The following is a 21,147-nucleotide window of genomic DNA, read 5'->3' as shown; positions in this document are numbered from 1 at the left end:
CAGCACTTTTTGCTTTCATGGTTTCTCCTGCTTACCTTACTTTGTTTTCTAATTTGCTGCCTTACAACAATGAGAAAAGAGATGAGAACAGATGGGTGCCTGACGCTGATTTTCTCACTGTATCTCTCTGATTCATTATGACCCAGAGCAATCTGGATGGGGGGGGGGGGGGGCGGATCAACAGCTTTGCTGAGATAAAAAGGTTGAAGCTTTCAGGATGATGCTACAGAAACACACACGACACACACATACACACACTATGGAAACACTAACAGCAGCAACATCTTTTCCTGCTCTGAAATTGCTCTGAAATGACTTAAAGAGTTAACTTGAAAAGTATAAACGTAATGGTGTAACACAATATTGTAAATTAAGACATCATACCAAGTTCACCATCTCACCTTTGAGTTTGAAGTATTAAATATCATTAACCCTCTAGAAATCTGCCTTTCTGTTTTAATGCAGACATTTTTTAGTGACTACAAATAAAATTAAAGCCGCAAGCGGCATCCATCGGGTCCTCGCCTCATGCTGAACCCTCCATCCGAACTCGTCACAAAGCTTCCGGGTGGATATGAAGTCAATGGTATGAATCCCACATTAGTTAGTTTAAAAACAATGCACATACAGTGCTAAATGGGTGTAAACGCCAAGATGGCGGACACCCTGTTGCCATGGTAACAGGTGGTCAATGCACTTTTTTGCTTGTCTCGGGTTGGTACACATGTGTGCCAAATTTCGTAGCCCTAGGTCAAAGTAGAAGATCGGGCCCCTAGGGGCCCCCCACAAAAAGTGCCCCACAATACATATTACAATGAGTTAAGGACCTACCAAATATGAATTATTTGAATTTTGGTTCCGATCGGATGTATTTCTGCGAAGATATGAGTGAACCGTGTTTCATGGCGAGAAGGCTTTTTCCATGGGTTGCCACGGTAACACGCTTTCTGCTATCAGAAAGATTTGAATAACTTTTTGTCCCCATCTTGTCATGAAGCTCCATGGCGAATGTGGAGCCAATAGCATGAATCGCCTCAGACTAGTTTGTTCAAATGCGACGCGCCTAAATTGACAAAAACGGGCAAAAATATGGTTGTAAACGCCAAGATGGTGGACAGCCCGTTGCCATGACAACAGGTGTTTCATTGACTTTTCTACTCGTCTTGAGGTGATAGACATGTGTACCGAATTTCGTAGTCCTACATCAAACTAAACATTCTACGTGCCATTTTTGGTGTTTCTAGGGGGCGCTGTCTAGGCATTGTCACATTGGCGTGTATTCAAACGCCAGATTATCAAAATATTCGCCGGGCTTGAGGTGTGTGCCAAGTTTCGCAACTTTTCACGGGGTCTAAGGGGGTCAAAATCGAGCGAGTTGTGCTTAAAAGAATAATAAACATTACAATAACAATAGGGCCCTGCCATATTTCGTATGGCTCGGACCCTAATTATTTCTGATCTGCCAAGGGATTTGGATTTCCGTTTGAAGGGTTTGGACATTTCCAAGGTTTTCTGATGTGATCTTTGATCATTACTGTTTTCTTAAAGAATGTGATTCCTGTTCACACACGTCTGTGAAGGTGATCACAAAACAGTGTATAACTAAATGAGATGTTTAACCAGGTTGTTTCTTTAACACTGTCCTGTCAGGGTGTTTAGTCAATGATCTTGTCACCAGTTTCAATGCTAAAATGTCAGATGTTATGGATGCTTATAGCTTCCTCTAAGGTGAAGGTTGTCGGGAAGGAAAAAGTCTCTGTGGAGAAGTGTCTGAAAGCTTAGCACACATGGAGAAAACTGAATCCTCATGGCATTTGTGACATGTATAAAAAGAAACTGCAGTGTTATCATTTACAACTGAAGAAAGCAAGAAAGATTTCGTGAAATTATTTCCAAAACCTGTCATAATGACCAGGCTTTCTACAGTCAACACGCTAACAAATCCTCCTATGTCAGAGGCGGCTGTATGTTATTTCACTGAGGCCGCTCATTTCACCACTACGTTTGCCAAATTCTTCACTGACAAAATCCAAAATATTAGTCAAGCATTCGGCTGATCTTCAGCTGGGAGGTGTTCACACTGACTGCCTGACTGCCTACATTTTTAATTTCTTTTAAACTCGACTTGCTCATTATTTAAAAAATTGTAGAAATAAATAAGCTGAGTTATCTTTGCCACGTGGTTTTGGCATGTAATTTAGTAAATTTGTAATGATTGTTACTCAATTAATTCTTTAAAATGTATAACATTTTACTGTAGCTAGTATGTGATTGATGAAAAAAATATAAAAGAAACTTTTTTAAATACTTATTTGTATTTCTGTTTGTAACCTCTTGAAGGCTGAACTTCAAAGGGCAGATTACATTTTAGACCTCATTGTCAGACAACCAACAGATTCAACGGCAGTAGTATAGTGAAATTGGTCAAATAATTATACACAGTCATAATATTTATACATATGGATGATGGAAAATAATAATATGACAATGACCACATGATTTTCATCTGTGTTGTCACCCACTGAAGATTAAATTCCAATAACAGTCAGACACTAGAGAAGCCGAGTGAGTCCTTACAGTCATACTGTGGAATGCTGGCCAATATCAGACTGCTGCTCTGTGAATCCCAGCAAAGTGTGTTTCCCCAGCAACAGGGAAATAACATGACAAGGAAATCATTTTGTGCCATCACTGTTGAAGGGTTTTTTCCTTTGCTGGCATTACAAAAGGGTGACAACAAAGAAAGAGAAAAATAATGAGCAGGACAATAACCAGAATTGCCATTTCCGTTTTAAAATTAAACATGCATAACATTGGAGGGAAATAATAAGCCCTACCCTCAGGGAGATTATCTACAGCCTGTGGTTGCAAACCTCCCACATCAAGGCTCTGACTCTTCCTCACTTACTGTAATTGTTTATTAAATTAAATATTTTGTATATGCTCTAAAACTAACTGACATTTCAGTCATTATCTTCCAAATCTTAGCAGGTCATAAATTTGAAGGATGTTGATTGCTGCAGTGGTCTATAAATTTGTAGAAAAGAGCCTTTGCAGGGCTCATCACCTTATTGATTTTCCTTCTCAGGTTTATTAGTTTATGAAATTCTATATTTCCTCTGTCTGCCTGCAAGGCCAAAATAACAGGAAGTTAAGTGGTATCCGTGTTCTCTTTTTCACTTATAAAACTTTCAAAGCTGTATTTACTGTTGCTTTCTTCAGAAGATGCTCAGAGGAAAATCAAGTAAAAGCAAGCAAAATTTCCCAAAATAATCACTCAAAATCTGAGTTTTTTTTTTCTTTTTATACATCATGGCTAAATATTTTTTCTATTAACACTGGTGTTGTTTAACATTAATAAAATCTTAATATGAGCTTTGCTTTCTGTCCCTCAAACCAGTGTTGAAAACATAGACAATGTGAAAAAGACGCCGTAATTAGGAGGATAGAGTCATTAAACATACAATACTCTGAGGTTTGGCATTTTATTGCATGTTGAATTTGACCTAAATAATTTAAATGATTAAACATTACAGATTACTTTATGGTAACATACATGTTACTGTGTAGTTTATACAAACAGAAGGCCCATTATATACATTTTTTAAGGAGCTTAAATTCTTCAATTGTAATGCATTATACAGGTTTTAGAATTTGTTATGAGATCTTTTCATAAATACAATGGCAAACATACAAAAATACAAAACCACGAGTCTATCTTTAGTTAGAGATTTATTGTCACAATCTAAGAAATGTATTATATTTAACTGGGTTTTCACTTCCGTTTTGACACTAGAGCACTGTGTCAAAATAGTGTGTGTGACTTCAGTTTTTATTTACATTTCACACTGATTTAGCTCTATCAGATGTTTCCTCTGCATCCCTCAAACTGACCCTAAACTGTCAGTCAACCTCAGGAAACACTATTCTGGCTCATACCATGCGACTGTTGTGTCACCATGAAAGTTAGAAATGAAAAAAAGAAAAACAATAACCAAAATGTTTCAGTGATCATACACAAGACACTCCACAAAACTCTCTTAGGATAAGAACGAAAACTGTTGAAACCTCAAGAGCGATAACACAGACAGAGACACCACGGTGAGATACCTGGTAAAGATAAAATTACACATGAAGTCAGAGAGTGACCTGGTAGATTCATTAAACAGGACTTATATGATAAATATTCAGCTGTCATATAAGTAATGAGTTCTTGGTATAAAAATTTCATGGATTTAAACAAATTGCATTAAAAACAAGAAGCAATTTATTGGACCTGAGGAACCACAAGACATTAGATAACAAATTGAAGAGTGAATAGCAGTTTTCTCTCTGCTGATCCATTTATGTTTTGCCTGAGCTTGGGCAAAACTCTAAACTTAAGGACGCTTTCACTGAACACATCAACACAATGGACATCAAGTTAACATGTAAGGATCAAGGAAGAAGTCAACAAGCTGCCTTCATCTGACTTGTTGTAGACATACAGACTAAACTAACTCCTACACCACCCCAACAAACACAACCTGGTGGTGGAGTAGGGAGAATGTTCCCTCTATGACTGAGCCCAAACACCAACAAAGCACTTATGACTTGTGGATATACCCATTCTGGTTATTTTCCAAGTTAGCCAACAAGTCTAGAAAAAACAACACAGCAAAACACATGTTAGGAAACATATTCTATTGATTTCAGTTAAATATTGTTTGTATGCCAATGGATGCTTTTTGTGTGTTTCAAGAGGTTTCTTTTTTTTTATCTTTGCATCATATTTTTAAGAACATCCTAAATTTGGTCATGCTGATGCCTTGAGTGTAACATGATGACAATAATGTTCCTATTTATTCAATTACTATTAAAAGCTCATGTGTGACAGTAGCCTAAATGATCCACTTGATAGGTGGGTTGTAAATTTGCCACTATGAGAAAATATGTTTTGCTGCAAGTCAGTGTGGATCTGCAAATAGCTCTTTAACACTTCTGAACTATGTCAAGTGAACTAGCTAAACATTTCTGCTACATACCATCTTACTCCAAGCATGTTAGCATATAAAAGTTAGGACTTAGAGTCACTGTTGGCTACTTAAGTATCACTTAAGCACTGTTGCTGTTTGTAATCAAAAAAGCCTATGAGAATCCCTGCATGGTAAAAATTAGCATCTAGTATCTCTAGTTACACTGAGCTGCTAGCAAAAATACAGTAAACATTGCTTGTAGCGTACTGTTGTAACTGAGGGTCTTCTAAAATAAGGACAGTGAAAGTATATGGGTCATTCCAAACTTTTGAGACCTAAAAAGAAAAGCAGTGATAGCTCAAAGTGATGGTAAAAAGATGCTATTAACCCACATGTTCCTACATTGTGGGCCTGGAAATCTTTCATTGGTACTATAGCTTTGTAAGACAGGTTAAACAAGGAAGAAGATCGGTTTTACTGTTGGCAGTGTGGCCAGCTCCAAGAGCATAAAAAAAAACAAACAAAAAAAAAACATTATTACAGAGACATAGTAGGTATACTTGCATAATTGCATCTTTGAGTTGGTTTAAGTCATGTCTCATACCAGCACAACTGAACAGCTGGTTAAGGTCCAGAAGGGGTTTCTATTCAAACTGTAGAGAAAAACAACATCCTCCATCAATTATTGTTCTTTTAAATCTATAAAACTCTCCTTGTACTGTAGTCTCCAAGGCAATTTATGTGTTAACATCTCAGTCATGCCTGTAATAATTCCCACTCCATGTTTCCATCGCCTGTGAAGTGTGTAGGCTTTCCCCATGTGTCGTTGTGTTGGCATGGAAACTGGAATTGCATTGTGATGTGTGTATTGAATTTTTTACCCATGCCCCCCCGAGTTCCACATACTGAGGAAAGCCTGACACCACCCTCTGTTACCGCCTACTACAAATGGAGGAGGAGGGGGCAAAATCTTTCTTCTAGCACATGCACCTAAACACTTTCCAACCTCATTGAGACTGTATAGTGGAGTCTGTGTAATTAACAAGGGACCTCTTCCTCGGGTTCCTCATTTTATGTCTAGAGGGATAGTACGGTAAATTTTCACGACCAGCTGTCTTGATCTAGCTGTGGTAATGACCTGCAAATAATCCATTTCAGATGTTTTTTTTTTGTTTTTGTTTTTGTTTTTGTTTTTTTTTTCACATAATTTGCAAATAAATTATTACACAAAAGTGAACGATATCCCCCAATTCTTATGGATTTATCACCCACTCATCACACAGATTACTTGCAGCAATATATATATTTTACAGAGATATATGGAATCTGGGCAGAGCAGGGATTAACTGATGCAGTCTCAGAAATGACCCATTTCTTTAGGAAAGAATGAGGTTCAAAGCTGGTTGTCACCCCCTAGTGGCAGCATAAGCTTAAAACCAATTCATTCACATTATAGTGATGCCAAAAATAAATAGACAGATTCATGTGACAAGATGTCACATTTACTTTTATTGTAAAGGTGATAATATTCAAAAAATAATATGTTAGAGGAAAGGAGTTAAAGGAAAAAGAAGGAAATACATCTGGAAAACATCTACACAACACTTTGGTAAGAATTTTGGGACAAAGTCTATTCAAAATAATTACAATGCAAAGAAAGAAAAATTAAGAATGTCTAAGAATGTTCCAAATCATATATATGTCAATAATTATGCATCTACATGTACAACAACATTGATGGGTTAAAAAAAAAAAAAAAAAGGAAATCAGGGCATTTTGAGTTCTGGAAACAGCTAGGTAAATAAAGGCATATAAAACACTGGAATGGCCAGGCATCTGTGCTTTAGAGTCTGTAATATATTGTACTACTTTAGGGTACCACAAGAAATAACACTTCTTTATCTTATCATTAAATCAATTTATACTTCATCTTTTTTTTTCAAGATATACCACAACAAGTTTACAGTAATGTTGCAAAAGAGTCAAATGTGTAATCGAGCTAGTTTAAAAACACAGCAAAATCAGCAATGTTTAAAACCAGAGTGGTTCGGAGAGACAATAAACTTAATTTTACTGGCTCTGTGCTCTGGATTTAACCAATACAGTTTAAAAAATGTGTCATGTCAGCCCTAAACAGAGTGCATTGGATCATTGTGTGACAGTATGCCCTGTCCTCACCTCAGCCCAACCTTCATCCCCCCATTCTGTCACCCCATCCTAGCAGGGATGCACATTACACGCTCTGATCTCCTTTCTGTCCTTGCAGCTGGACAACTGGGCAGTCTTAAACTTCTGCTTTACTGTCATGAGTCGTTCTTGAATCCCTCCACCACATAGCTTGTTGCACTCTGTCCAGCTTGACCATGGTCTCATTCTACACCCTAAATGTAGAAGTCAAGAAAAAGAAAGGTGGTCAAAACAATATATGCATGTTCATCTTCCTTAACACTTTATCATGGGAACAGATACCAACCTGGATGCTCGGAGGTGCCCTCAGCTCTGCCTTGCTGACTCCTCCGTTTTTCACGCTGCTCCTTGCGTCGTTTCTTCTCATCACTGTTGCCTTGCCCTCTGTTGCACTTCCTAATCTTACACTTCTTCCTCTGGATGGTTTCCGGACAGGGGTCACCACCAAACTGAGGCTCCAGCATCACAATGCGAGTGCGGATTGTGTGACCTTTCCCACAGGACTTATTACATTCTGACCACTCTGTCCACTCCGACATGGCACAGTCTATGGCTGAAGAGAAAGGCAAAGGGAAATAGGTTGAAAGGACACTGTGACAAATCACTGTGAGGTCACTGATAAGTTAGAGGGATAAAAGAATGTTAGATAAAGTGTAAATAACCATATGAGATAAAACTTGTATGGAGATACAATTGCTCAAACAAGCTTTGTTTGACAGCTTGAATCACTGTCGTGCATGAAATATGCTTTGCTGTGAAATTTCAATTTCATACTGATGGGATTTAGTTTTTCTCTGATTTATTCTGGACAATGGTTCTAAGATAAGTGTAAGTCAGATTCATGAAGATTTTCTAAACAATTACAGAGCTGTGTATACATAAAGAACTGAGAAGGAAATTTTGGAAAGAAGATAAAATTGCCAACAAATTCGTACACAGTGTACATATATATATATATATATATATATGTATATATATATATATATATATATATATATATATATATATATATATATACATATATACACACTGTGTGTTAATATTCCAAATTTATAACAAATGTTGGAGGTGCAATATCTAGGTACAATAAGAGAAGATACATGTTGGTAATAGGAATGGGAGTTAATAAGTTTGTACTTCTTCCCACTCCTTTTCGGTCTATGGGCAATTTCACTCCTAAATTGCCCATAAGAGTGAGAGTGAATGGCTGTTTGTCTCTTTGTGTTGGCCCTGTGATGGACTTGCGACCTGTCCAGGGCGTACCCTGCCTCTCGCCTGAAGGCTGTTAGGATAAGCTGCAGCTCCCCTGTAACCCAATTAGACTAAGCAGTACTGATAGTGCACTTTTGCTTATTAAGTTTAATATTTTCATTGTATACATGTATTTTTTGATAATGTGTAGTTGGAGTGTACATGTGCACACACAATCTTGGTTTAGTGTTTTTATGCACGCATGAAATCAAATTAAAATGAAATAAAAACTTTAAGAAATTTAGTTAAACACAAATTACATAACTTGTACAAATTAGAAAAAAATGTATAATGTAATGTATAAGCCCGGTGTTAAACGAGTAATTTTCTTTAGTTTTTTTCTTTTTCCGCAACTGGTAAACCTCAGATATAATGTTGTTTCCCAGCTAGGGTTATCCAATAGTCAGAATAATTCATGTAAAGCACAGCCATCCGTTTTAATTCAAGCTCAGATTTAAAGTCATACTCTTGAGTTTCAACAGCACAATAACTACATTGCATGGATACATGTTCGATGAATAAGATATAGGTTCTCTGAATCATTAGTGTGCCGCATAAGGTTTAAAACGATTACATTCCCATATATTACAATAAATTAAATATGCACATGTTTTGTGAGTGGGTGGGCACGTTAGAATTTTTATTACTTACGGCACTCTGGCAGCATACACTTCTCCACCTGTTCTAACTCCTCCATACAGTCTCCCAGTTCCACAGGCGATTTGAGCATGCGCTGTCGTGTTCTCAGTCCCTTTCCACATGTTACACTACAGTCACTCCACTCAGACCAGGGGGTGAGCATGCAGGGGATTGTATCTGTTCATAAGAAGATTCACTCAGTAACACATACTTACACATTTTGTTAAGAATTGTAACTATAAGCAAAATTACAGGGAAAAAAAATACTCAATTGGAATATCATTCAATTACTCGTCATGCTACTCCTAAGCCAGCAGTTGTTTGTGCTTAATTGGGCTTTTTTTCTTTATCAGATTCGTGATGCATTGTTGAAAGAGTTGTAAAATCATGCTACTTACGACAATCTGGCATCATACACTTTTCCACCTCAAGAACTTCAGCCCCACAAATGGAACCATCTGCAGGAGGCATCTTCACCATGCGCTCCCTCCTTTTCATGCCAAGGCCACATGTTGCACTGCAGACATCCCATTCACCCCACTCCGTAACCAGACAACTACTGGGAGCTAATGTCAAGAGGGAGAGAGAGACAAAATAAAGTAAGCATATAGTATGTCCATATAATGAATGAACGCACTTAAACATAAATCTTAAATAATGTGCTAAACCAAGTTTTATTAATGGAATAGGCAAAGAAAAACTCACAGCATTCCTCATTGACCACACAGTTTTCAGTCTCCTCTGTGGGCAGTGTGCAAACTGAGCCATCATCTGGGAACTGTTTAACGTAACACTCGCGGGAACGTGTTCCTACTCCACAGGACACACTACACGGAGACCAGGCAATCCACTCTGACATCATACAAGTGGAGGCATCTGAAGAGGCAAAGGACAAAGAGGAATGCATTCGCAAGTTGAAGGAGGAAGTAGTGATTTTTATTATTATTATTATGATGATGATGATGATGATGATGATGATGATGATGATGATGATTATTATTAATAATAATAACGAGAAAAAAGAAAAATAAGACACTAAACACAGAACATGCAAAGCTTTTGTTTAATTGAATTGTAAAAGTAATTACAACTAATAACTATATAATACCAACAGCTTCTCTGGTTTAATTTTAAATGATCAATCTCAGTTCCAACAACAACAAAAAAAAAAAAAAACTAAATTTAACTGAGACATAGAAACAGAGTTTAAGCAGAAATTTGGTGACTTAATACTTAATTTCTAAATGATTGTATAAATGGCAAGATATTTCACATCCACTTAACTGTGGTGGATAAGCTATTATAACATTTTAACTTTTTTTAAGTAAAGATCCAATCCTGAGTCCATCAAACAGACCCTCTAAATACCCTTGTTGCACCTATCAATTACGATTTAGAACAGATTGGTGACAAAGGGCAACCCTGGTAGAATCTAGCCCTATGCGTGCTTGCTCTCCCTATCCAACTTACTGCTAATACAAGATGACATCATGGCAGATGCCACAAGAGAAAATGCAAATTTCCTCAAAAACTTCAAGGCTATTGTAGCAGTTTGCTTTATCTTGATGTCTAAGGGTTTGTTTCCAGGGACATAGATTCTAAATACGATGTGGAATCTATCCTCATGTTAGAACTAGATAGAGATATTAGCTTTAAGCATACATAAATGTGTTGGTAACTGGGTGGGATGTAGGGACTTTTGGGGGTTTTTCTCAGGTGAGTGACTTTGCAGAGGTCTGCAGTTCATGAGTGCTTCTAGTTATTTTAGATATCTGAACAGACCGTCGATTGCCTGCTTTTTCACTCATTTTCTATCATGAAATCGCTGAGCAGGGTGATATGTCACACAGGAAGACTGGTGTTAGCTTGATCATCCATTAACATGCAGTGACATCCAGAATTGATGAAAGAGTGCAATTGCACAATCCAACAATCTTAAATTCCCATAAAACACTTAAAAATTAGAGGTGAGCAGTAGCAGCAATTCACAGCAGCGTCCAACTGTAACATCAGTATGATGTGGTGAGTGTTGTTTAAAAACTAAAAGTGCAAAGTGAAAAGCAACATCAGAGCAAGAGCAAGCTGAAGACTCAGCTCTTCAAGGAGCACTTCAACACTTAGTATAGCTGTATTTATTGGAAAGTTGGAGAACTTAGTCCAGTTCTTTGCAACAAACTTTATGATATTAATTCTTTGTATTGTAACATAGGTGACATTATATGGTGGGAAGGGAGTAAACAAAAAACAAAAACAAAAACAAAAAGCCTGTAGCACTTCATGCAAGGATCTACATTCAAGTGGACAGTCCACTAGTACCTTCCTACGATGTCCTCTACTGTTTGATTTTGTGCTTGTGTTGTTCTCACTCATATGTAAGTCGCTTTGGATAAAAGCGTCTGCTAAATGACTGTAGACTGTATCTTCATCTTCTTCGTCTTCATCTTCATGCTGGGTCGGGTCGCGGGGGCAGCAGCCTAAGCAGGGAAACCCAGACTTCCCTCTCCCCAGTCACATTTGCCAACTCTGCGGGGGGGATCCCGAGGCATTCCCAGGCCGAGAGATATTATCCCTCCATTGTGTCCTGGGTCTTCCCCGGGGTCTCCTCCCAGAGGGACATGCCTGGAACACCCCACCAGGGAGGCGTCCAGGAGGCATCCTGACTAGATGCCCGAGCCACCTCAACTGGTTCCTCTCGATGCAGAGAAGCAGCGGCTCTACTCTGAGCCCCTCCTGGATGACCGAGCTCCTCACCCTGTCTCGAAGGGAAAGCCCGGCCACCCTGAGGAGGAAACTCATTTCAGCCGCCTGTATATGAGACTGTAGAATAGTAGAATAGAATAGATATAGCAAGTCTAATCCTATTTGTAGCAGACAAACATCATTTGAAGAGATATCATTAAAATATCAGCCAAACCTCACACAGGTGTTGATCTAGATTCATTTACTGTTCACTGAAGTGCATCAGAAATGATTTCCATGTAAAGGTGACAGTCAAAAATCCATTGGTATGAAAGTGAAAGAGATACAAAATTGAGCTATGCCAAATTAAGCAATAACTGAAGTGAAATCAGTAGCAGCAAGCCTCAAGGAGTGATTAATCCTCTCCAGAGCCCACACTTCAGGACCACAAAAGCGTGGGATTATTTTGACAGAACAAAAAAAAAGGCAGCCGGCATCCAAAGAAGAGCTTTTGATATGTCCTTCATGATGCCTGTGGAGATACTCCTGAGAAGTACTACAAAAATGTTTGCATAAGAAGGGTAAGGTGATGATTATACCTAATTTACCCTATTTAATTTTGCTTGATTAAAAAACTAGCAATATAATGAAATGAGGAGTGGCTGAAGACCTTAATATCAAATACACAATTTTATTCACTATTTATTACATGATTGAAAAAGAGATGACATATTCATAAGTAAATGTATAAAAATGAATTGATTATGCAGTGAGCTGTGCAAGTATGAATGCATTTCTAAAGAATGCATTCTTTAAATCCATTATTTGGTAATATCTGAAAATAGTTTGCTTAGGTAAACCATGTTTTGCTGTTGCAGAGTTTCTACAAATACCTAATGTAATCGGAATCTGTTACACCTTACGCTTGCATTTATATTCAACAGCAACAGTCGCTAGTCATTTACCTTTACAAGACGGGTTCACCCAAACATATTTTCTCACAGTAATCCAGATTATGTTGTGCACACTACACCCACCAGCTATCTGTCTCTGCAGGATGAAACATGTCACCACACATGGGCAGAAAGAGATGAGATGATGTGGACATGGCAGTAAAAATATGCAGTGATCTAGATACCTCTGCTGGTGTGACAGACTCAATTTTACATGTCAAAAATTGCTTGGCTTCTACATCTTTCACCCAACCCCATCTCTTTCAGCAAATAGTTTTAAAGGTAATAGCTCAATAACGGTTGAAAATGACCAAAACAGCATTTCCAGAAGAAAAACAGATACTATTGAAAAGGCTCTTAACCAATTGGACAGTTAAAGACAAGCTTCAATCCTGGAATTCTGTGTGCATTATTGTTTGCTAACTACTGAGCTTAAGCCAATAGTGATAGTGACAGCTGGGAATCTGTGTTGATCAGCCTAAACATAAAAAAAAAAAGGGATTGGCAGCTTTCTGCTTTAATTTGAGGGTGTTTGCAGATCAGATGAACCACAAAGAAATTACTACCCAGCTCACACACAAACAACCACAGTAATGACGAAATGTTATTTCCGTAGGACTGGTTTGCATAGACAGTTGGTTCGGACATTATGAGGTCATTGGGACACTATTCTGCATGTTTTACTGGGGCCTACTAGGAAGCACCTGATCCACAAGTATAAGTAAAATAAGTGTGTAGCAGTGCTTTGCAAAATGACAAAGACACTGTGATGTCATGCTAAATTTACAGTGGCAGACAAAGTATTGGGAACTTTTCGTTCTTTTGAACAGAAGACACAGTGATTGCTAAAATGGCCAAAGTTTAAGATAGAAAATTCGTTATAAAGTTTAACAGAATTTCTGTATAATTTTGAGTAATACCATTTTAAATCTGGGAAAAAGTAAGCAAAAGATACATATCTTAGAAAAAAAAAAGTTAGCTCTCAGTAAATATGTCCAAGCATTTCAGTCCTCAGAGTGTTAACACTATGGGACAGGCTAAATGAGAAAGGGTAGTCCTAACCTCTACTCAACAGCTAGCAACCAGGTGTTTTCTTGTTAACATTTTTGCACGTTATGATATAACTCAGAAATTAACAGGAACAACGGAGACTAAGTATATTTCTGGATGATTGATACTGCTAAATTATATTGATGGAGAAGCAAATAAAAAAACAACCTTGCTTTGGGCTTAAGGAAGGTTTTGGAGACTGGAGTAGAAGTGCACTATTCTATTTTATAGTAACACTGAGCCAACTATTCCTTGCTAGTGATAATGCTGAATGTCTATTAATGTCTATCATCTAGATGGTATACATTTATTTTTCTTAATGTTTTTATGGCTTTGGGTCATTAGTTTAACACCTACCCTCGTCACTGCAGCCAGGACCCATACATGGCTCAAAATCTTGAGTGTGTGGGCAGGGGACACTCAGGTCCAGCTGGGCCTTCAGCATTCTTTGTCTCATTCGCTTGCCCTTGTCACAAGTAGCTGAGCTGCAGGCAGACCATGGAGACCAGTTGGAATAGATGCATGTTTCAGGAGTATCATCTACAAAATGGAAAGGGAATGGAGATCATTGAAGGAACTGTATTATCCTAATGCTGTGTTTTTTTTTCTGTATGAGTGTGTCTTGTGTTTACATGTGTGTGAGTATGTGTATGTGCGAGAGAGAAGATTCATACCTTCCTCTTTCTCCTCCTGAGCAATATCAGCTACAATGTCATCCACATTGTCTGGCACAATGTTGCATTGTTCACCCTGAGGACAAAAACTTACATTAGCACAGTTGGTGACACGCTGCTTGGCAGATCTAAAACACACAGTAGTAAGAGACTACATAGTGAGTGTTTTATCTGCTAAACCACAGTCATGTTCCCACAACTGCCTCTAGATGCCACTGAAAGACTGCTAAGCGTTTGTCCTTCTCTCATCCGCATCTGGAAATCCAACAGAATGTGTTTCATCATGTACGACATTCAAAGTAGAAAAAAAGTAGAACATGGATTGAAGTAAATGCCTTTTTTTCCTTCTGGAGATTTTCCAGAAATTAAATTCTACTCTTTAAAGGCACAGCTTACACGAATTAGTGTTCTCAATTTAAAGTATCCTACACATATACAATTGCAGTAGGAGAAAATTGAAGCTATACTCATTGTTACTTTTGGCATTTGGTGTGGGAATATTTGGACACTGGAAGCTGTTTTTTTCTGTCATTACCAAAATACATTGCATTTATATAATGAATATGAGTTGTCAGTTGTAAACTCTACTTAAAGAGTATTCATATTTAAACTGAACAAAGGGTTTAACCTTTTAACGACCATGACACAAATGACAAGTGGTATTTTACATCTCTGATGACACAGCAGGATGGAAAGGGTTAAAAATTACCTTTGTCAGAGAATCAATTGAACAATAATAATAATTGAAAAAGCTAACTAACATCACAGTAAATATGCACTCTATTAAATCATGGGGACCTACTATGGAAGCCTTCCATAGTAGGTCCCCATGATTTATGAAAATGTTTTGATCCCACAATTAGTCCACAGGTCTTTTGACATCTTTTGGTGGTTGGCAAAAACTAACTGGTCATTATTGTCAACTGGTCTGGAGGGAGGACCAGAAAGTGTTTTTAAAACATTAGTTTCTGTGAAACTAGTTTCTGTTCAGTTGCTAGGGTACTTATCATAATAAGTCTTGAAACCGTCCAAAGTACACCAGGAAATCCCTTTAGCGGTGCAGTCGTTGAACGATCCCATAAAAGAATTCATGAAAAAGTAATTTGAGGGTTTTGTGAAACTTGGCCTACTACACTTTGCTGCCACCTTCGGATTTTAGAGTATAAAAAAGTTTAACCATTGAAATTTGCTTAATTTAAAGGTTTAACTGACTGGAAGACAAACAGACCTTTCTGGCAATGCGTTCCACCACCACTCGGGCCACAGGAGTGATAGCACCTCCCTCTGGGTCATAGAATGGACTCTGTGGATGATCCAGACTGGTCAGTGGACGGATTTTTTCCTGGGGCAGGGTAGGCTTGTTAGGAGCCTGAGAGAATAAAAAGAAAGTAAGAAAAAATACATTAATAAATCAATGGGCCACAATGCATTTTTTGGGAGTTCAAAAATAACCCAATGTCAGGGTTTTTTAAGAACACATTTGTACTGATGCAAAAAGACATTCAAAGTTATCCAAAACAAAAGTCACCCAAAGTACAAGTTTCAAAGTCAGAGAGCAGCTGTGGAGGAGCAATGTACTTTATAGGGGAGATGTTCTTATTAGTCAACACTAAAGGTCTGCCAGCATGAGGTTGATAGAAGCAATGCCAGAGGCAGTCTCGAGGCAGACGACTAGCTCATTCTTCACCCAACTGAGACCACTCAGAAAAAAGGAAAAGAGTAGTACTGTTTTTGTCTGTGTGAGATGAGAGCATAGGGGCAAGGGTAGTGAGTGGCCACTGATTAAAAGATACAGTTAAAGTAATGGCACGCAGGATAGATCCCATTACTCTGTTACAGGCCTGTGGTTTTAATGACTTTGCACCAGAGAGCCAAAGTTGCCCAGTTCATAGCTACATCGTTTCTCCATCCTCTTCCACAATATCCATCAATATTTTTTTTTTAATTATATATATAGATATATACATGTTAAATACATGTTAGGATATTTGCCTAATCTGCAGATAAATGGGCAAAACAAAAAAAGTTGCAGTAGTTACTTGAAGAACACATGAACATTTTTACTGAGATATTTGACACTTGCATCTTTAGCATTTTTTCTATTCAAAATTAAACTCATGGGAATCTCTTCATTGCATGCAGGATAAATGCATTTAAAATTCCTTTTGCAGTAACAGTTTATTAGCTTGAGGATTTCTCCACTCCAAATATCCACCAAAACTTTTACTACACTGACCTTTTTCTACAGTCTGTACAGTTTGTAACAAAAGAAGGGTTTTCACATTTCTTTGTTGAAGCATGAGATGCCTAAACTCCATAAACTCAGGGATAAAATTTTACCTTGATCTAACAGTTTGATCCATCACAATTTTGAGAAAAAATGAAACATCTTCATTAGAGCAGACTTGTCAGGACAGAGTAACCAAACTATTGAGAAAATGTCAGCTGCTGTCAGAAAAAGACTTACAAGATTACAACAGACATAGAAGATACTGACTACAGTTACAAATCCAATTAAAGCCGCAAGAGGCATCCATCGGGTCCTCGCCTCATCCCGAAACTTCCACCCGAACTCGTCAGTAAAGCTTCCGGGTGGATGTGAAGTCAGTGGTATGATTCCCACACTAGTTAGTTTAAAAACAATGCACATACAGTGCTAAATGGGTGTAAACGCCAAAATGGCGGATACCCCGTTGCCATGGTAACAGGTGGTCAATGCACTTTTTTGCTCTTCTTGGGGTGCTACACATGTGTGCCGAATTTCGTAGACCTAGGTCAACGTAGACATTCGGGACCCTTGGGCCCCCTCCAAAAAGTGCCCCCCCCGCCCCCCTAATAAGTCCCCTAGTTAATGATTTTGCTAGCAGAAAGACCCATAATCTTAGTTTGGTTGTGACACATAGTTCTCTGATGTTTCCTCTGAACTTTAATTTGTCATTTTCTAGTCTTTGTTAATGGACTGATACTATCCTTGAACATGACATGTTGAATGGTACCTGCTTGCTTCTTCTTATGAGTCAGGTTAGAACTGAGCAGCAGTCACAGAGTGGAACTGATCCCATCTGAATATGAAAATGCAACTGTTATGAGGTTACAAATGTTGACTATGTAGACAAACAAACAAACAGGGTGTTAAAGTGTAATATTCATCACCCTGTTGCAGAAGCACTTGCCAATCAGGATGAGTGGAAAACTGATTCGGTACATATTTCTAATGATTCCCTTTAAAGTAAAAGAAGGAAAATACATATTTTTTTAAAAAATATATGATAAAATCCATAGAGTATGAACAAGGACCAGAGCAGTTTCCAAATAAGTGTGTATTTACAATTCAGTGTTTTCATGGTTCCAACAGAAGCTTCACACATGTGGCTACAATACATGTAGAATAATCAGTCTGTGATGACTGGGTCATACAGCAGACAGCTCCTCAGAGTAATGACTATGGGCTAAGAGCATTGTTCAAAGCAGTTACTGAATGACTAGGTGGCTGATGAGACTTGAAATTTAGCTGCTAGGCAATATGCAAAAAGGTTTGAAGTGACTGTGAATGTGGGCAGAAAGGCTGATGAAGAGGGAGCGGTTGGTATAATGACAAGGTTATAATATGAGTGTGAGGGACAGTCTCAGTCAGTGATGAGAGCAGTAGGAAAGTTGTGTAAAGGGTAAAGGCTGTGGGAATTGTGAGGTGGACACCAAAGGTAAGTCACTATATTTGGGGCTCTGTTATATCACAAAAAATAAATAAATAAAAGATATTAAAAGAAACATCTGCATGCAAACCAGTAGGGATGCATAAAATGTACATTTAAAAGCATATGATTTTGCGCTATTTAAGATAAAGCATTTGAACAAAAAAAAAAAAAAAAACAGATGAAAACAAAAAACTTGAGATCAGCTTCCCACAATGACAATGCGATACAACTTTAAAGAAACACTACATAACTTTCTGACTTTATATCTGTGCTTCTGACCCATTTTGACGGCACAATCACATTTCTCATGCACATTCCTGGAGCCCCCATTGCCCTGCAGCATCCTGAATCTGAGAAACGGTGCTTCATGGCTTTCTTTTCCCCTCTCAACTGCATTTTGCTTCATAGCAAACACCTCACACAGCAGCAACTGGATATCAATTCACTGGCAGCCTCAAACAGATCCTGTAGCTGATTTAGCAAAAGAAACACATGTGGACCTTATCAAGAAAAGTGAGCAAAAGAAATAGAGAAAGTGACAGAGCAAAAAAAAAAGGATAAGAGTCAACATCAGACTGGCTTTTAATGGCTGGAGAGGGTTTAGAGAGGAGATAAAGTGCAAGACGGATGCTTTTATTAGCAGTTCAGCTTTAATATAACAGTCTGCTTTCTTAGCACAGAACTATATAGTGTTGTTTTTCATTAACAGATTTTTGACTAAATATCCATAAGTCTTTTAGCCCAAGCAACCATAATTCTTTGTTTATTAAGTTTAAGCCCCATTTATGTTCTATGTAACAAATGGTCTGTGCATTAACAGTTTGCACAGTAATTTCAGAAAATAAGTTTTTGTGTGCACAACTACATTTTTCACATTTACAGGATACATATCCCTTGTCTTGGTAACCAAAGCAATTTGCATTGTTGGTATAAATGCTTTTAAAAACAAAAACACAAAAAGTTATAAAGTGGTTTAGGATGACTTGTAGATATCTTCAAGAGCTTAAGTCTGACTTTGGTAGGGACATAAAAGACTCCTGGAAGACTGAAGGTTTGCTGCTGCAGTGTATTTATTTGCATATTTGAATGGCTAGGACATCTAAGCAAGCTCAAGTTTATAAAGCAAAATATTTTATTTAGGATATGGATATTTAGGACATGATTTTTTATTTTATTTTATTTTATTTTTTTTGCTTGTTTTCATTTCTGGAGCTAGCTAGCACTCGCCAAAAGCGATAACTCTTTCAACAGAGTAAGTAAAAGCAAGAAGGACCAATTATGTTAGCAAAAGACAACAGAACAGAGCCAACCAGAACAACATGTTGCCACTGAGTACGGACATCTCAATTGTTCTGTGCTACAGAAAACTATAAGGCTCATCTCATCTGGGATTTTCTGGACATTGGTAGGGACATGTCTGTACCCAATTCTATAGCCATTGCTATAACAACATAGTCATTAGCTAGGGTGAAGGATAGTCTGGTGTTAAAAGCTATTTAAGGTGTTCAAGTGGAAATAGTAGCCACATACTAGAACCTTAAAAAAATTATATCAGAGTTGTGAAATTGAAAAGAGATTAACTGGTCAGAGGAATGTCCAAATACAAAAGTTGCCTCACTTTTGAAAATATGGATTGATTACTGAGTAGAGCAAAAGATGAGAAAATGTTTGATTTTCCTTTTTTTTTTGGGTCAGTTTAAATGTTTCAGGGTAAATTACTGGAGCATTTTATACAGTAAAATAAAAATATATCAATGTTGACACTGACCTCATAGGACACCCCACTATCGGTGCCAGCATCCCATGGGATCAAGTCTTGAACAACCTTCTGGACCCAGCCACACTCCTTGGTACACAAGTCTTCAGCAGACAGACCCACATTCCAGTCTGGACTGGGTCCCATCATAGTTAGGAAGGACATGAGGTGTCGAGTCCGGTCCACTGAGAACTCAGCTGAAGGGGCAGCGCGCCTGAGGAAGAGAAAAAATCTGACTTACAAGTGTAATAAGGCAGCTTGTATATTAATATAGGAGAAAACAGCTGTTAGCTGCCCTCCAAATGAGAATATTCCCAAAGACTGTGGCATAAAAATACAGCAACCTGAGGCCATGCTGTGCTGTGCCTGTTCCTACCAAGGTGATATGTGTGGCCTGAACAAAACCAAACCTAATAATGCATTTGCTTGCTCTAAATGTCCTTGGTAAGTTATAAATTTCCTATTGGAATAAGAAAGTTGACATAAAATACATGCACAGCTTCACAGTTTTGGAGGAAATCATGTTTAAGTTGTTAACCTGCTCTCTTGACATTCTTGAAAACTGGGTGGGAATCTCCAGTTCAGTTCTGAACTGTGTTGAATCACTTGATAGACAGGGACCACTTTGTGTCACTTCATAACTACAGATCGACTCAAAAAAGATTAAATGCTGTGAACCCCAAGGCTCCATTTAAAGCTGTATATGGCTGCCTCACCAGGGGACTCTGGTACCAGACAAACTGCTTGCTTCGGTCAAACCAATCTTGGATGTGTCTGAATTTTCTTCAGCTCAATGAAGATAAAACTGAAATATTTGTGTTTCAGAAAAATTCTGAGCATCCAAAGTCAGTGATGTTAAGTCATCATATGAAACCAGAAATCTTGGTGTCATTTCAGACTGAGCTAAAGTTTAACAGCCATAATAAAGCAGTAACAAAATTAATCTTTTACCACCTGCAGAAAATATCTATAAAAAACCGACGGCTCAACATGATTTAGAAAAAGTGCTCTTGCATGTTTTAGTGGGCTTGACTACTGTAATGGAGTTTTTATAGGTATCTGTAAAAATCACCATGAGAACTACAACTAATCCAGGATCCTGCTGCTCGTGCACTCACAAATTTTGCTGCCCAAGTCCAGTCCTTGAGGCCTATGGTAAGTTTTATATTTTGAACAAAGATCATTTATGCAGTCCAAGTACAAAGAGATCTACTATCTTGCAAGTTTTATATGCAACCTTTTCCTACACTCCTGAACCAAATGGCTGAATTCCCTCAGCTGCATGTCATTCAGCACTGCAGAAGGCCG

At 38.0% G+C, this 21,147-nt stretch overlaps 1 protein-coding gene across 1 annotated transcript in view; it reads right to left on the bottom strand.

Moving 5' to 3' along the window:
• Positions 1–7,172: 7,172 nt before the first annotated feature.
• The window catches only part of spon1a (spondin 1a), a gene marked incomplete at both ends in the record, with an annotated part of 86,581 nt that continues 72,606 nt past the window's right edge, over positions 7,173–21,147 (bottom strand). The window contains 9 exons of the mRNA XM_079246099.1: positions 7,173–7,336; positions 7,429–7,695; positions 9,045–9,209; positions 9,431–9,598; positions 9,738–9,908; positions 14,072–14,254; positions 14,389–14,464; positions 15,617–15,757; positions 19,852–20,053. Of these exons, the coding sequence (XP_079102225.1) occupies positions 7,173–7,336; positions 7,429–7,695; positions 9,045–9,209; positions 9,431–9,598; positions 9,738–9,908; positions 14,072–14,254; positions 14,389–14,464; positions 15,617–15,757; positions 19,852–20,053 (1,537 nt within the window). The remainder of the gene's footprint in view (positions 7,337–7,428; positions 7,696–9,044; positions 9,210–9,430; positions 9,599–9,737; positions 9,909–14,071; positions 14,255–14,388; positions 14,465–15,616; positions 15,758–19,851; positions 20,054–21,147) is intronic.

Source organism: Telmatherina bonti, assembly GCF_933228915.1.
Source record: "Telmatherina bonti genome assembly, chromosome: 1".
Taxonomy (NCBI): Eukaryota; Metazoa; Chordata; class Actinopteri; order Atheriniformes; family Telmatherinidae; genus Telmatherina; species Telmatherina bonti.
The sequence above is the reverse complement of the archived record's forward strand: the minus strand, read 5'-3'. Positions and strand labels throughout refer to the sequence as shown.